We start from the raw sequence: 18377 nt of genomic DNA on the forward strand, positions 1-18377 counted from the left end.
AGAGGAAATATTTATTTCTCAAAGTTCTGGAGACTAGAAAGTCCAACATCAAGGTGCCAGCATCTTGTGAGGGCCTTCGTGCTGCATCATCCCATGGCAGAAGGTAGAAGGTAAAGAAAACATTGGAGAGGGCAGGGAAAGGGACAAAATTCATCCTTTTATCAGAAACCTATCCCAAGACAACTAACTAACCCATTCTGGGACAAAAGCATTAATCTTTTAATAAAAGGTAACCTAATCCAAAGTCATTATTTTGCACAACAGTGAATCCCAGTGCCTGGCACAGTGATTGGCACACTGACTGGCACATTGGAGGTATTTATCAAATGTCTTTAATAGATAAGTAGGCATTCAATTAATAAATTCTAGCTTAAGAAGTGGAGAACTACTGAAAAATACTGTCTAAAAATAATGCCACTCAGATGTCTTAGCCACTTAATTAAAGGTCAATTTGATGATGTGTTTTTATGTACAATGCATATAATAAATGCAACTGGAATTTACAGGAAGAACACACACACATACCACACACACAAACACATGCACACACATTTCTTTATTTGGTCTTCTGGATTCCTGAGTCTCCATTCATCTATCATTCCTTTGGTTGACATGGGACTTAATGCTTAATTTCATGACCAGTTCAAAGAACAGCTGGGCAGAGGAATTAACAAAGCTCAAAAGGTAATCAAATAGCTGCCAATGTATTGTTATGTTATCATGGATGGATATTCTATAGGCTATGCAAGCTGCAAAGAAAACATGTAGGTGAAATCATGATGTGGAGAAAAGAAACCCACAATAGCTGCTCATCAAGATAGATTCCATTTGTTTCTTCCTCAAATTACATTGATGGCATTAAATAATTTCCAACATATTTATTTTATCAATAAAAATAAGACAGTGGTGCCAGATGAATCAAATTCCATTATTTGATCATTTTTACAAGTTTTGTTTTTATTTCATAAATAATCCAATGATTTTTTAAGATAAATAATGTTAATTCTGCTTCTGTTGAATATGCTAAAAGCCCAGAAAATCCTTAATAAAAAGCTATTCAGGAAACAACAACACTATGATACAGTCATACGACTCGATGAATGAATTTGAATTGTCGGAGGAAGCAGGCAAGTGGGTATGGGACAGAAAGACAGTATCTTCGTTCTATTCCTAGCTATATCTTTATCCTCTGGGTGACCTATGATGACTCACATCTCTCTGAGTGCTTGCAGTGACTCAGAATTGTTTTAAGAAGTTCTTTATTTAATTCTATATCATAGATCATTTCCGCTGGAAAGCATACAATACAAAATGATCTCTTTTTATTTCTTTCTTCTAACTATTCATAGGAAAAGTTATTAACTTCCTATATAGATTGAAGTGAAATGTCATTAAGTTTATAGCAATTAATGGTGAAAAACTAGTCATAAAAATGTTATAGAAAATATTTTTTAGTTTTTGAACTACGTGACTAAACAGCATTGAATTGTACAGCCAAGAAGCAAGAGCTCTATTGGAATTTGGGTATTAATCTAGGTCTGTTGGGAAAACACTAAATATATCTTTCATAGTATTGGATTCAATGCATCATAATCTAAAAATACAAACTTTCAAACTTCCTTTTCTTTAAGAATTGCTCAGAATCCTGGGAGTCAAAAGAGTCCAAAGGTATGAGTCTGACCCCAGGAAGCTGCATTTCTGTCCAGTATCCCAGGTGACTGATTGGACCAGACAATATTTTCAGCAACACTGCTCTAGAGGGTCATCACCTGTTCCTTGGTTGGTATCTCTTTGAGAATTACATTAACATCTATAAATAGAATGACTCATGACTAACATTAGGAATTCAGACACAGACTCTTAATTTTAACACTCAGTAATGAAATGAGAAGACAGTTTTAAAGGACATGCATTTGCCCTTGGCTAATGTTTTTATCAATAGACAGTATTTCAACTGAGACTTTACACTTGCTCCTGAAAGTTCTATAATTGCTTTTAGTTTTCTTATTTAGGTTCTGGTCTCTGGGTTGATTTTAGTGTAAAAATTGTGAAGATGTAAATTATCGTTTATCAAATAGATTGTTCAATCCTGATGAAATGCACAAAAATATTGGGTTATTGAGTTTTATATTTGTTTGTTTTGTAAAACATGGGCCTTGGCCAACACAAAACTTTAATATTCTGACTAACTCAAAACAACAAATCCTTTATTAAACGATGCTTGACCAAGGGCACCAAGTCATACAAAAGCAATAGTATCAGAAGTTCTCCCTGGACAACTCTGGAACTCTAAATCACTCCATAAGCAAATAAAAGGAAGGAAATACATCAAACTATATTTAATCAAGTTTCATCAAATAATAGCTGCGTGCAAGCAGCAAGGGTATGGACAAAAGTACTATAGTATTAGTTCTTATCTTTCAACATGCAATTACTAAAAATTGTGAGAAATATTCAAATAAGTATACACAAAATGCTCAGAGGGTGGCAAGGCAGACGAGACCCCATTCATCTGGGGAAGTAAGAAAGGCTTGAAGATGGCAATTACATGGGAATGAATGCAACAACACAGAGTCAAAAAAGTATCTGCCCCAGTTCACAAAATCTCATAGTTTGGAGTAAAAGTGTGAAGGATTGAGTAGTGGAAAGAGGAAACTGGAAGAGTATGTTGGGGGCAGGCTAAAAATAGCATATATTCATTCCATGAATAAGATAATTAATTTCATCAATTCTGAGATGAACTTTAGTTATTATTATTTTTTAACATTTTAACACCTCCGAAATGAAGATGCCGTTGGGTGGGTAGCAGTTTTGATGTTGTCACTACCTGTACGTGGACATCAAAACTTGCAAAGTAGGTGTCAGCAACTTGAAATAAAATAACTTTTTTATTTTATATATATATATATATACACATACATACACACACACACACGCACACACACACATATACACACAATTTTTTTTTTTTTTTTTTTGAGACAGAGTCTCGCTCTGTCTCCTAGGCTGGAGAGCAGTGGCATCATCTTGGTTCGCTACTGCAACTTCCCCTTGCCGGCTTCAAGTGATTCTCCTGCCTCGGCCTCCTGAGTAGCTGGGACTACAGGTGCATGCCACCACGCCTGGCTAATTTTTTGTATTTTAGTAGAGATGGGTTTCACCATGTTGCCCAGGCTGGTCTCGAACTCCTGAGCTCGGGCAACCCATCCACCTAAAATGACTCTTTTAAGAAATGCTTCAACTCTAATACTCCTGATGAAATGGAGAATGCTGTGTTGAGAAACACAGATATCAATGATTTTCAGGTAGAAAGAGATTCATAAAGGTCAAACTTAAAACGTAAAGTTGGAATAATTACCTTAACCAATATATTTTTTCTTATGTTTCCCTTTTATTTATGCATTAGAGTGACATATAATAAAATCTTTTTTCCTGAAATATAAAAATGGTTTTTCAATAAGAATAAAATAAAAATTCAAAGAATAAGAATGTATTGTGCCTTAGTTTAATTGGCAGATTTTTTTTTTCTTGCAGTACGTAAAACAATGGTGTGTTTTCTGATCACCACCGTCTTAGATTTGATGAAATGGGCTACTCAGCCCATGTGCATTGTGCACCTAGGCTATGCCAAGTACTATGCTAGACGCTGGGGGGTAATGGTGGGCAAAACATGACAATATCTCAGATCTTACAGTGCTTACAGGCTCAGGTCCTGAATTATGGCTGAAAAGCCTGGACTATGTATTATAATTGGATACCACTGTGAGAGTTTAAGAACAGGAGTGATGTGATCAGACACATTTTGAGGGAAGTTAGCTCTAGCAGTGGCATACAGGAGAGAAGGCAGGACAAGGAACTGGTGTTAGGAGGAATAGTTAGAAAAGTCTTGAAATAGTTTGTGTGACATATAATGAGGGTCTGAATTAAGGCATGGTCACAGGCAGAGAAAGAAAAAAGAGAATTTAATCAGCATGATTCCTACTGCTCATAGTTCATGATCAAAGAAATCCAGCAAACAATTTCAACTGCCTTCACATTGATGGAAATATACTAAAGCATTTGAGAGCTATTCTATCATCAAACATATTTTTCATTTTCAAAGTGGTCCATATACTTTACCTTTGGTTAGCCCAACACTTAGGGCAAGGCACCATGCTAAGCTCAGGGAATACAAAGAAAAGAGTCTTCCCAGGTGAGGGAGAGAAAGAGATCCATGGGTGATGTGATGACACCAGTGTGCTTATGTGCAGTAAAACTAACTGGGTGAGCTCAAAGTGCACAGCACCACTGGAGACGGAAAAGATCTCCAAGGGGCAGTCACATCTGACCAGGCACTTGAGGAAGTAGTACAAAGAAGTCATTGGACATTCTCGTACAATGCAAGAAAGGGCATTCTGGGCAGAGGTAAGCTTGTGCAGAAACAAGGAGGTGAGAAAGAGCAGAGCACATTTGGGGCAATTTTCAATATATGGCTATGGCTTAGTACAAGATGCCTATCAATAGCCGGAGAGGTTTGGGGCAGATAATCCAAAAGGCCTTACATCTTTTAAAATGTTTCAATTTAGTCCTAATACAGGACAGACCCACTAAAGGATTGCCTACGTTTCATTTTATGTTACTTAAAAAGGCCCTTAAAATGTACTCTAAATTGGATTCCACATAGAAACAATCCTGGAAAGAATTTTCAACAAGTTTCAAAATAACAAAAAGCAAAGGATGAGATTTCGAATGTGACCCTAGTTTAAGGATGCAATTAATTTGAAATGTTCTCATAAAGTACAATTCCAGGAGCAGTAAATTGGTGACCAAGTTAAACTTTTGTTTCTTTAAAAGTCCAATATCAAGTAGAGTGGGTGGCCCTATTTTCAGAATTATTCCATGATGCACTTTGATGTAACAGAAAGAAAAGGTATCCATAGATACAGTGTTGTTAGTGATGATTTTTATTTTTTGGTAAAGATAACAAGATATGAAACAATTTTCCTGTTAATTAAAACTTACGCTATTTCTGAGCATGATATTTTAAAGAAATTTTATATCTATAATGAATATTTGGATATATATGCGGTTAATGGTTATTTTAACAAACATTTTGGTTTGCTGAAATTGTTATAGGTTAAATTAAAAGATAGTGCTGTCTTTAAGTTCAGACTTACATGGATTTCACAGATTAAAAAATGCAATGGAATAAAAAATTCAGCTAATATCATGCTTCTCTTTTGGATATTTGTGGAGTTCAGTATCCATCTTGTATCATATTTAATTTACCACTGAAGAATTAACCACTTCTTTGTTCTGAGTCTGTAATTACACATGAGCTTACAGAGAGAAACCAAATGCAGATGGAGTTAGGAGCTAGACTATGGTCTATGTGTCCCGCATACAATATGTCGGCTAGCCTCTGGAACCCCAAACTTAGCACACAGTGGACATTTAGTCAAATATGTTCCTGTTCCCCAAATCATCTCACGTTCTCATGTTTTTAACTTCCTGCTGTTTGAGCAGTAGCAGCCTTCCTGCTGTTACATCATATTTGTTTTTCAGCATGTACCTCTCAGTCTCACCACTAACCTGTAAAATTCTGGAGAGCCTGAATCATGTTTAAATTACTTTTGAACATTCTTCTTTTTAAAACGCCAAGGGACATGCAAAAAATGAAAGCTAAAGAAATGTGTGTTGAACCAAATTGGAAATATATGCACAATACTTAAAACTTCTATTGCTAATCTCAACAGAGACAAGTGTTTCTAGAAAACAATCGAAATTTTATACTATATCAAGTGACGTTCTGTGCTATTTTAAAATCATAACGTTTTCAACCAGCATACTTCAACATCATCAAAACTAATATTTGAAAGAAAAAAAGAAGATTTCCTGTTATGCTGAATTAAAAACAATCATTACATAAATTGAAACTGAACTGACTTTCAAGTGTACGATTATGTGCATACAAAATTGCTTAAAATGGCAAAGCTAAAAGAACCCATCCTTAACTCTATTCTGATCCATGTATAAGAATGAAAACTATAATGTATTCTACAGATAACTTTTTTGTTTCTAAATGGGCAGAATTCATCTGTATAAATAAAACACATATTAGAGCCAGTATATATGCTTGTAAGATTTCTAATTGCAATGATAATAAGCCAAACTGTTTGCAAATATCACACACTCAGATGTGTCCCTTGATTCCAGGTAGTCTAGAAAGGAACGTTCAGAGTGTCAACATGAAAACTCCCGTGCTCAGGTGACTGCCTTCTTGTCCTCACCTCAAGAGCATATTGTTTTACACTAAACCCTGAGGGAATGAGCACAATTTCATTTAGACATTAGAATATTTGTTTCAGACACTGGAGCTGTGAAGAGAGTCAGGCTCAACATCTCCAGCCTTGAAGGGTTCTACAGGAGTGCAAAGAATGTGTTATATCCTTTCTCGGTTCCCAATTTGCAGTGAGAATTTCACTGAATATCACAGTTTGCAGCTTTACAGAATACTACCAGATTAGCAAATCTGCTTCAGTTCTAGATGCAAGAAAAGTTAGGGAAATGAGTAGATAAGCTGTTTGTTCTTAAGAAATAAGAAAATGAGGAATTACTTTTCTGAGGTGCACAGGCAAGTTATCAATCGGTGTCAAAATTTTGCTTTGCCTTAAAACTAAAACTAAAGAAACAAACAAACAAAACAAACAAACAAAACACTCTTTCAGAGCTCTATAAAATGAAAATACAAGAGCATTTAAGGAATCATACTCCTATGCTCAAGAGATACTTAGGCGGCTTGAAAAGGTCTGCTCTGTTTTACTTGGAATGCTAGTTGGCACTACAAGAAGTTTGGGACTGGCAGTTTGTTGTGTACGGTGCACTGCTGCTGCATCAGCCAAGAAGAGCAGACTCTGAGGGAGAACGTCCTAGGCAATGTGCTGATGTCAGAGCTGCCTCTCTTTTCCTGCTTCTTCTTTTGATTGCTTTCGCTTTTCCTTTTCAAACCATAATTTAGAACTGCAATAATTTAGTGTTTTTTCCCCTTCCAACAACAAAAATTTAATATTAAATGTACCCAATTCCTTCCGCTTTGCTACAAAGTATCTAAACTGAAAATACTACACGGACAAACATGAAAAGATTCACCACATTCTTTCAGGGGATATGGAGTAATTTAAGAAAAGAGTACTTGGGAGGTAGCCAGGCATAATTTTGATCTTTTAATCACTAAGCAATTGCAGTGTTATGAGGAACGTCTTCATAATCAGACCTTAGCTTTGGTAAAAGCACCTGGCTCATTTCACTGCTTCTGTCAGGTGTCTATTTAAAACACTCAGGGAATCAATCACTCTCTTATCTGAACATCCATCACTGCATGAATAAATTATGGTTCATTCATCACATGAAAATTATGTACCAATGCAAAGCTTAGCTTCAACTCTATTGGCCTGGAGTAAGCACTATGATATATGACTTGATGAAATATCAAGTTTCAGAGTAATGTTTATATTTTTATTTTTGTTTAAAAGTGTGCATGCCTGTGAGACAGCATACACGTGATAAGCATGAAGAAAAATGTGAACGTGCTCTCCATGCCCAGAGAGTAGGATTAGAAAGGGGATGTGACCCTACTGACTCCAAGGGACAGCAAAAAAAAATTAAAAGAAAAAAAAGTAAAAGAAATCCTCTTAATGTGGCATCATTAAGATTTTTCTTTTATTTGTATCAATATGCACATATTTTGTAATTTGAATATCTAATGAAGGAAATGTAAAAGGAATTTTAAACAAGTAATTTGGGACTGGATTTAACTTTTAAGAAATCTATTACCAAGCTTCTGTGGACTCTACCATCATCATTTACTAGCTGCGTGGAGCTGGATAATTTGCTTTCTCTTTTCTTACCTCAGTATGCTACCAGTTACGATGGGAATTATAACAATACAAACTTTGCAGGAGTGGTTGTGACGACGCCATTAATACAGGCAAAGCATACAGAACAGGGTGTAGCCTACTACATTCAACAATAGCTTTGGCTTTGAGTAGAAGTGGTGTTGTATCTGGGACTACTCAAGGAATAACTTGCTAAGGTTTCTGGTAACTCTATTGGTTTTGTGACTAAACCATATTCTATGTAGCTGGCTGCATTTGGCTCAGAGCTACGGATGGCTTTCCTTGTTTAAATATTGATGGAAGAGAGGCAAGAAGAACTGCAAGATTTTTTCTTAAAATTAAACGAAGAGTCAAAAGTGAGCAGGGGTAACATCAGCTGAGGTAGATTCATTCTTAACAAGGCAATTTCAACCCCTAAAATATGTCAGGCAAAATTTGTATTTGTTAAATTAAGTTTCCAGATAATTGTTGTTTTCTGGCTTCCAAGATGCAAATTCATGATCACTATAAATGTCAAGCCAGGCAGAAGAGGGTGCTAATTAAGTAATCTGGTTAAGTACTCAACTTTCAAACATTGTGTTTTTCTCACCTGCCCACCTATAAACTTCATACCAGAGAACAAAATAGCTTTAATTATATAAGAGCATAACATAATCTCGAAATTTAAATGATGTTAACAACATCAGTGATGTTATCTACATCTGACAGAAATAATGAAAAAGAAAATGCATTCTTACAGTCAGGAATAATGAGAATTAAGGAGTAAAGGTAGTTTGCTTCTGGGGGCGGGAGATTTCTGCACTTTTGTTTTAACTGATGTTCTAAAAGGAGCACCTGGTCATCCACCAAGGCCAGTGAGGCCTATCCCTGTAATGAAGTCTATGCCGGTAACAACTGAAAAGCAAGAATTTCCAATAATTATTTTTTGTTGCTAGACCTATGGTATATTAGTTTAAAATATTAAGTGGTTGAAACTATTATTCACAGAATAATATAGACAACGTTTTTCACGATTCTGTTTTTTTCAAGTAATTTTAGATTATTAAATAATATATTTAAGCTGAATACAACATACTGAAATATATAAGTGCTTAACATATTTTAATTGAGAATACAAATTATGATTGTCTCCCTATGCCATTTAAAACTGCTTAAACCAAACAATAAAACTGTGTTCATAAATGATAGGTGGTGCCGAGTTGAAATCAGTAAAAACAGCATTTGAAAATACGAATAACTATGACTTTGAAATGGATCGTATGCAATGAATACCGCACAGCAAACATATCAGAAGGGTTTTCCCTTTCTTTAGTACCTATGTCTTTGGCAGTCTGCCTTGTTCACGGACCCACTTCGCCAGGAACCAAATGGCAACAGAAATCCATCTGTTTGGTCCCATAAACACAAAGATTTGATTTCTCACTTGCACAGAAATCAGAGAGCTGTTTTATAATGGAACTAGGAAACGTTTTCTTCATAACACAGGAAGTAACAACAGATGCAGGCTGATAGATCCCACCTACCCTGGGCTGTTTTTGTCCTTCGTCATTTCTGTGCAGGCAGGGAGGCAACCTTATATCTGTGTGGGAGCGGGGCGGATCTGATCGGAGTTCTGTTACCTGTGAGCCCCGTTCTAATGTCTCGCTAGCTCCACCCACTACCTCCGCCAGGAGCCCGGCTGTTGGGGGGTGGTGCTAGTATCAGACCAACATCTAAGGCAAAAAGAGACCCAAATCCCACAGAGCAAGCTGTTATCACCCAAAGAATATGCCGTTTGGTGTGTACAACGAAGGGGGGTACTAATTACGCTGACTCTTCAGACATGTATGTGAGAAAGATCTGGAAGTGTATTTTTCTTTGGGTGCTACAAGGAAAACACAGAAGCGATTTAGAGATAGTACCCATATCAGACTTTTAACCAAGGAACACAAGAATATTGATATTGACACTGCTATCACTGTAATTCACTGTGTTCTTACAATGTGCTAGGCGTTATGGTAAGTGATTTACATGCATGACTTCGTTAATCTCACAGTGGACTCTAAGGGAGGTGCTATTCGTATTTCTATTGAACAGAATAAACAATAGAAAATTACCAAGGTTTAGGAACTTGCCCAAGGTTAGGTAGGTAGTAAGTGGCAGAGATGAGATTTGAATTTTGTCCTGTAAGAACCCAGACACTGACTTATTGAGCACTTTACCCTACGTCCCTCCCCTTCATACACTGCTTTCAGGAGAGCCCTTTATATCACCAGACCATTTTCCCTTTATATTAAAAGAAAAATCAGATAAGGTAAATTAATGATTTCTTGTGAAGCATTCTACTAGCGATAAGCCTCAGTTACCAAAAGTCAAATTAATACCCTCAAAAATTTAAGATGTCCTCAAAGTAACGTTTGACTTTTAATTTATTTTAGAAATAAGAGATGTGTATGATGATACACAAAATTTGTAAACGTGGTCTTCAGCTATAAATTACGCAGCATTATAACAAATTGAACTACCAGAAAGAATAAACTTCGTGTCTTTTAAGGAATATGTTGAGGGTGGGATAAAAGCTTATTAAGTTTTCTTCCACCAGAGATCATCACAAACATTTGGTTTCCTTTCTTTGTTTTTTTTTTGTTTGTTTTGGTTTGGTTTGGTTTTTGAGACAAGGCCTTGCTCTGTTGCCAAGATTGGAGTTCAGTGGCACCATCTTGGCTCACTGAAGCCTCAACCTCTCAAGTGATCTTCCTGCTTCAGCCTCTAGAGTAGCTCAGAGTACAGACACATATTACCATGCCTGGCTACTTTTTGTATTTTTCAGTAGACATGAGGTCCCGCTATGTTGCCCAGGCTGGTCTTGAACTCCTGGCCTCAAGTAATCCTCCCACCTCAACCTTCCAAAGAGCTGTAATAGCAGGCATGGGCCACTGTGGCTGGCCAAAAATTTGATTTTTTATTTATTTTTTTCAGATGGAGTCTTGCTCTGTTGCCCAGCCTGGAGTGCAGTGGTGCTATCTCAGCTTGCTGCAAGCTCCGCCTCCCAGGTTCAAGCAATTCTCTTGCCTCAGCCTCCTGAGTAGTTGGGATTACAGGCACACACCACCACGCCTGGCTAATTTTTGCATTTTTAGAAGAGACAGGGTTTCACCATGTTGGTCAGGCTGGTCTCGAACTCCTGACCTTGTGATACCACTCGCCCCAGCCTTCCAAAGTGCTGGGATTACAGGCACGAGCCACCGCACCTGGCCTCAAAAATTTGATTTCTAAGTGGAGAAGTCCCTGTGTATTCAGAGAAGTCTTAACTTGTAAAGCAAAGTAGAAATGAGTTAGAGCAATGTTCTTAGAATACAAGTTTATTTGTTAATGAACCACATTTGAACACAAGGGTCCACCTTGCAGATTTCTAGAGGGTATCAGGGATGGGGAGACAAACCACTTCTCATCACCCTCATATTTTTCACTCTCATTCATCTGCCTGGACTGGAAAAGAAAACTTTCACAAAGTCAATCTCTATTTGACAGCCTAGTAAGAAAGGGCTCTTCTTGATTCCCTCTGCAGATAGTAGGGTCTGAAAAACATTGTAAGGCCCTGGTCTTGTTACTGCTTCTGTTAATCAGCATGTCCAACCGAGGTGAAATTAAAGTCAACTTGTTTTTAAGAAAGGACATAGCCTGGCTCCACAAGCATTTCATTTCTGCCACTGTTCTCCAGGAGGAGCTGCATTTTTCTTCACTTTAAGAGGAGTAGGAAGATATGATTTGCCATGTCTGGGAACCCTTTCTAAAGCCTTGCAGTACGAATAGTGCTAAGCTGTGAATTGATTAGTATGAATGTCCTTTCATCTCTGCCCCTAACATTTCTATTCAGGTAGAATCTGATTAAGTGGACATCTAGAGTATACTTCAAAAGTAAATAAGGTCTAAAATAGGCATCAGATGATGGACATGGATGGAAATGATGGTAAAAATGATGCTTTGGTAAGTAAGTGACAGGGTGCATAGGAGACAGGCATGGTAATGAGGCTAGTCTTCATTTAGCACAAGCTGGAAGTGGTGCATCTGGGGTGCTGTTCTGAATCATGACCCAGTTAATAATGAGCAGTTCTCAAACTGCAGGCACCAGACAGCATGCTTCAGTATCCTGCCGATGGATTCACCTGGCACTGTGGAAATGCTACTGTTTGAATGGGCTCTTACAATAAAGCTGTTAAGACTCATGGTACTTTTCACCTCTATATTGTGGTTTGGTTTATAATGATTCAGATTTCACCCTTCTTTGGTATTTCATGCTACATAAAGCCTCTTAAATGACTGCAAACCTATCACTAGTCCACGAGGATATACTAGAAATAAAATAGGTAAGATGAGTGTGTTTGTCTACTTCACTGTACTGCAAGACTCTTTAATAATAGGACAGCAGGTGGAGATTATCAGGAGTGCTTTAGCAGTTTCCATTTAATTCCCTGTAAATAAATGGCTCTGTTGGTAGACTCATTAGACAAAGGATTCAGAAACACCAGAAGAAGAACTCTCCTTGAATTCCTAATGCCTGTTGCCCAAGGTCATATCTAAACTATCCATATCTGTTCTTAAATACTGTGATTTATATTAAATTATAATAATGCTAATATCTGTGTGGTGTATATATATGGGTGTGTGTGTGTGTTTACATATAAATTTCCTACAAGAATTTTGTAACTAAATTTTTCAGATGATACTTTTTTTTATAGATCTTCCTTAAAAAAAAAATGGGATACATGTGCAGAACAGGCAGGTTTGTTACATAGGTATACGTGTGCCATGGTGGTTTGCTGAACCTATTGATCTGTCCTCTAAGTTCCCGCCCCTCAACCCCCACCCCCAACAAGCCCCGGTGTGTGTTGTTCCTCTCCCTGTGTCCATGTGTTCTCATTGTTTAACTCCCACTTATGAATGAGAACATGCGGTGTTTGGTTTGCTGTTCCTGTGTTAGTTTGCTGAGGATGATGGCTTCCAGCTTCATCTATGTCCCTACAAAGGACATGATCTCATTCCTTTTTGTGGCTGCATAGTATTCCATGGTGTATATGTCCCACATTTTCTTTATCCAGTCTATCATTGATGGGCATTTGGGTTGGTTCCATGTCTTTGCTATTGTAAATAGTGCTGCAATAACATACATGTGCATGAATCTTTATAGTAGAATGATTTATATTCCTTTGGCTGTATACCCAGTAATGGGATTGCTGGAACAACTGTTATTTCTGGTTCTAGATTCTTGAGGAATTGCCATACTGTCTTCCACAATGGTTGAACTAATTTACATTCCCACCAACAGTGTAAAAGCACTCCTATTTCTCCACAGCCTCATCAGAATCTATTGTTTCTGGAATTTTTAATAATCCATTCTGACTGGTGTGAGATGGTATCTCATTGTGGTTTTGATTTGCATTTCTCTGATGATTAGTCATGTTGAGCTTTTTTTCATATGTTTGCTGGCCACGTAAATGTCTTCTTTTGAGAAGTGTCGGTTCCTATTCTTTGCCCAGTTTTGATGGGGTTGCTTGTTTTTTTCTTGTAAATATGTTGAAGTTCCTTGTAAATTGTGGATATCAGACCTTTGTCAGATGGCTAGATTTCAAAAATTCTCTCCCATTCTGTAGGTTGCCTGTGAACTCTGATGATAGTTTCTTTTGCTGTGCAGAAGCTCTTTAGTTTAATGAGACCCCATTTGTGAATTTTGGCTTTTGTTGCGATTGCTTTTGGCATTTTTGTCATGAATTCTTTGCCCATGTCCTGAATGGAATTGCCTTAGAAAGCAAAGAGAAAAGCAGGAGTGGCAATTCTAGTCTTTTATAAAACAGAGTTTAAACCAATAAAGATCAAAAAAGACAAAGAAGGGCATTATATAATGGTAAAGGGAACAATTCAACAAGAAAAGCTAATTATTCTAAATATATATGCACCCAATACAGGAACACCCAGATTCATAAAACAAGTCCTTAGAGACCTACAAAGAGACTTAGACTCCCACACAATAATAGTGAGAGTCTTTAACACCCCACTGTCAGTATTAGTCAGATCAATGAGACAGAAAATTAACAAAGATATTCAAATCTTGAACTCAGCTCTGGATGAAGTGGACTCAGTAGATGTCTACAGAACGCTCTACCCAAAATCAACAGAATATGCATTGTTCTTAGCACCACATGGCACTTATTCTAAAATCCACCTCATAGTTGGAAGTAAAATGCTCCTTAGCAAAACGCAAAAAAAAATTATAATAAACAGTCTCTCAATACAACAGTGCCATCAAATTAGAACTCAGGATTAAGAAACTCACTCAAAAACCACAAAATTTCATGGAAATTGAACAAACTGCTCCTGAATGACTTCTAAGTAAATAATGAAATTAAGGAAGAAATGAAGTTCTTTGAAACCAATAAGAACAAAAATACAATGTACCAGAATCTTTGGGACACAGCTAAAGCAGTGTTTAGAGGGAAATTTATAGCAGCAAATGCCCACATCAGAAAGCTAGAATGATCTCAAATCAACACCCTAAATTCACAAATAAAAGAGCTAGAGACGCAAAAGCAAACTAATCCAAAAGCTAGCAGAAGACAAGAAATACCTAAGATCAGAAAAGAACTGAAGAAGATAGAGACATGAAGAACCCTCCAAAAAATCAATGAATGCAGGAGGTGTTTTTTGAAAAAAGTTAACAAAATAGATAGACTGGTAGACCAATAAAGAAGAGGAGAAGAATCAAATAGACACAATAAAAAATGATAAAGGGGATATACCACTGACCCCACAGAAACACAAATTAATATCAGCAAATACTATAAACGCTTCTATGCAAATAAACTAGAAAATCTAGAAGAAATGGATAAATTCCTGGATGCATACACCCTCCCAAGACTAAACCAGGAAGAAGTCGAATCCCTGAATAGATCAGGAACAAGCTCTGAAATTGAGGTAGCAATTAATAGCCTACCAACGAAAAAAAGTCCAGGACCAGACAGATTCACAGCTGAATTCTACCAGAGGTACAAAGAGGAGCTGGCATCATTCCTTCTGAAACTATTCCAAACAATTGAAAAGGAGGGACTCCTCCCTAATTCATTTTATGAAGCCAGTACCCTCCTGACACCAAAACCAGGAAGAGACACACAAAAAAAGAAAACTTCAGGCCAATATCCCAGATGAATATCGATGCAAAAATCCTCAATAAAATACTGGCAAACTGAATCCAGCAGCACGTAAAAAACTTATCCACCACGATTAAGTCTTGGCTTCATCCCTGGGATGCAAGGCTGGTTCAACATACGCAAATCAATAAACGTAATCCATCCCATAAACAGAACCAAAGACAAAATCACATGATTATCTCAATAGATGCAGAAAAGGGCTTTGATAAAAATTCAACACCACTTCATGGTAAAAACTCTCAAGAAACTAGGTATTGATGGAACATATCTCAAAATAATAACAGCTATTTATGACAAACTCACAGCCAATATCATATTGAATGGGCAACAGCTGGAAGCATTCCCTTTGAAAACCAGTACACAAGGATGCCCTCTCTCACCACTCCTATTCAACATGGTATTAGAAGTTTTGGCCAGGGCAATCAGGCAAGAGAAAGAAATAAAGGCTATTCAAATAGGAAGAGAGGAAGTCAAGTTGTTCCAGTTTGCAGATTACATGACTTTATATTTTGAAAACCCCATCGTCTTAGCCCAAAAACTTCTTGAACTGATAAGCAATTTCAGCAAAGTCTCAGGATACAAAATCAATGTGCGAAAATCACAAGCATTCCTTTACACCAACAATTGGCAGGCAGGGAGCCAAATCATGAATGAACTCCCATTCACAATTGCTGCAAAGAAAATTAAATACCTAGGAATACAGCTAGCAAGGGATGTGAAGGACCTCTTCAAGGAGAACTACAAACCAGTGCTAAAGGAAGTAAGAGAGGACACAAACAAATGGAAAAACATTCCATCCTCATGGATAGGAAGAATCAATGTCATAAAAATGGCCATACTGCCCAAAGTAATTTAGAGATTCAATACTATTCCCATCAAATTACCACTGACATTCTTCACAGAATTAGAAAAAACGATTTTAAATTTCATATGGAATCAAAGAACACCATATAGCCAAGAAAATCCTAAGCAAAAAGAGCAAAGCTGGAGGCCTCATGCCACCTGACATCAAATTATACTACAAGGCTACAGTAACCAAAATAGCATGGTACTGGTACCATAATACACATATAGACCAATGGAGCTGAACAGAGCCCTCAGAAATAACACCATGCATCTACAACCATCTGATCTTCGACAAACCTGCCAAAAACAAGCAATGGGGGAAGGATCTATTCAGTGAACAGTGCTGGGAAAACTGGCTAGCCATATGCAGAAAACTGAAACTGGATCCCTTCCTTCACCTTATAAAACAAATTAACCCAAGATGGATTAAAGACTTAAATGTAAAACGCAAAACCATAAAAATCCTAGCAGATGATACTATCTTTTTAGAAAACAATGAAAAATTTAAACAAAAGTTTGTAAATTCAAGCTCAGCTATTAAAAATTAAGCAATGGCTAATACTAATACTGGGAATATGGTAAGAATGGGGAAGTACCAATTATTTTTATACATTTAACCTGGGAATACAAATTGGTGATAAAACACTCCTATCATCTAGGTTAACATGCTATGCTGATATTTTAATTTCAATTTGGTGATGTTTTATATTTTAGTATGTTTTCAAAGACTAAAGATAAATTATTACTTAAAAATCCCAACTGATGAATAATCTCTTCAATATTATTTTTCAATTTTCTGTATCTAAGGAGATAATAATTACAAACCAAATCCTACGCCTTCCTGAAAAGAAAAAATGAGAGTGAAAACTGTGGCTAGTAATCTATTCAACAGTGGCTTGATATGTTTTAGATGCATGCCTAGGGCTGTAGGCATGCATCTTTAACAATCAAATTTTGATGAACTGGAAATTATTCTATCACCCAGAACTAGAAAGGAATGGAAGTATCTTTTTATTCTTTAACTACATACCAAATAGTTTACCATGTAATAATATACAATATATTTTCTCTACTACTGAAATCAGCAGTACTTTTCAGTATATATAGAAAAAACATCACATTTTCATTAGAGATTGAGCCGATTGTCCTGTGACATTAGGATTGAGGACAAATTGTGCAGTCGTCCATATGGCAGTGCTGAGCACAACTGTCCAGAAAATATTGCACTATTTTCTTCAAAGCAGAGCCTATTAGACCATAGCTTTTTGGGGTAGGGTGTAGGTGTGTGAATAAACCAATAAATTACAAGACTGTAATTATCTAGATAACATCCTAGAATTTCTAAAACTGCTGTCCACCTTGAAAATTACCAATGCAGTCCTGCTGCCGAGGAGCACCACTCTCAGTCCTCTCTATAATATGGAGCAGACTTTTTTCATTTAGTTGAAGATGAAATAAAAGGTCAATTCAGTGAAATTTTCTTCATGCTTCCAAATATCAGCCACAGTAAAACCTCACTTATCCAGCACTTCAGCTATCCAGAATCTAGTCAATTTAAGTGCAGAACCTAATTAGAACTATATCTAAAACTTGATTGCATTATTCTTCTTCAAGTAAGTATTTATATCTGGTTTCTCATTCATTCAACACATTTATTGAATCCTTTGGTGAATACTTGGTGGCATGTTGCTAAGCACTAAGGATTTAATAGTAAGAAAAAAATGATCTGCTCCATCTCCTAGCAGGTAGCTGGGCAAGATAAAACCCACAATGTCTGTATGTCAAATAAGAAGGTGATTGAGGTGGGGTGGGCAGTGACTATTAAAAGCCAGCACATGCCTTTAGCTACATGGGAATTCACAACACATAGTGGTTTAGAATCTCTGAATTTAAAACAAAATATCAGAAAAAAGGGAAAGCAAATATCAGGAAAAACACAAATTGAACTAAATTAAAAAAATGTTTTAAACTACAATAACTTTTATTTTGGGCTGCTCTAACAAACTATGATAGACTGAGTGGGTTAAAAAGCAAACTTTTTTTCCCCACAGTTCTGGAGGCTAGAAATCTGAGATCAGAGTGGGACCGTGTGGTCAGGTTTTTGGCGAGGGCTCTCTTCCTGGTTTCCAGACAGATACTTTCTTGCTATGTCCTCACATGGTAGCGAGAAAGCTCTGGACTCTTCAACTCCTTTTAAGGGCACTAATCCCATTAGTGAGGCTTTACTTTCTTGATCTAATCTAATCCTTATTGCCTCCCAAAGGCCCCCAACTCCAAACGTCATCTTATTTGGGATTAAGGTTTCAACATATGAATTTTAAAGGGACACAGAATCAGTCCATAGCAGTAACAAACACAACTAGAAATACAATTTTTAAAAAAGCAAGTATCTTCTGAATATGAACAATTGCAGGAACAACCATACAGCTATAATTTTCCATTATTTTGCTCCTGGCAGGTTCTAAGCACCTTTCAT

General features: G+C 36.8%; 1 protein-coding gene across 3 annotated transcripts in view; it reads right to left on the reverse strand.

Annotated features, from left to right (window-relative positions):
* The window catches only part of OXR1 (oxidation resistance 1), a 397473-nt gene that overhangs the window by 301888 nt on the left and 77208 nt on the right, over nt 1-18377 (reverse strand). The window contains exon 1 of one of the 3 annotated variants that reach the window (XM_011994175.1): nt 9398-9518. The exons of the other annotated variants lie outside the window; for them this stretch is intronic. Within the exon in view, the coding sequence (XP_011849565.1) occupies nt 9398-9423 (26 nt within the window). The 5' untranslated portion in view covers nt 9424-9518. Of the gene's footprint in view, nt 1-9397; nt 9519-18377 lie in introns of those variants that run through there. 3 annotated transcript variants of the gene reach the window in all.

This window comes from Mandrillus leucophaeus, unplaced genomic scaffold (assembly GCF_000951045.1).
Source record: "Mandrillus leucophaeus isolate KB7577 unplaced genomic scaffold, Mleu.le_1.0 Scaffold444, whole genome shotgun sequence".
Lineage (NCBI taxonomy): Eukaryota > Metazoa > Chordata > Mammalia > Primates > Cercopithecidae > Mandrillus > Mandrillus leucophaeus.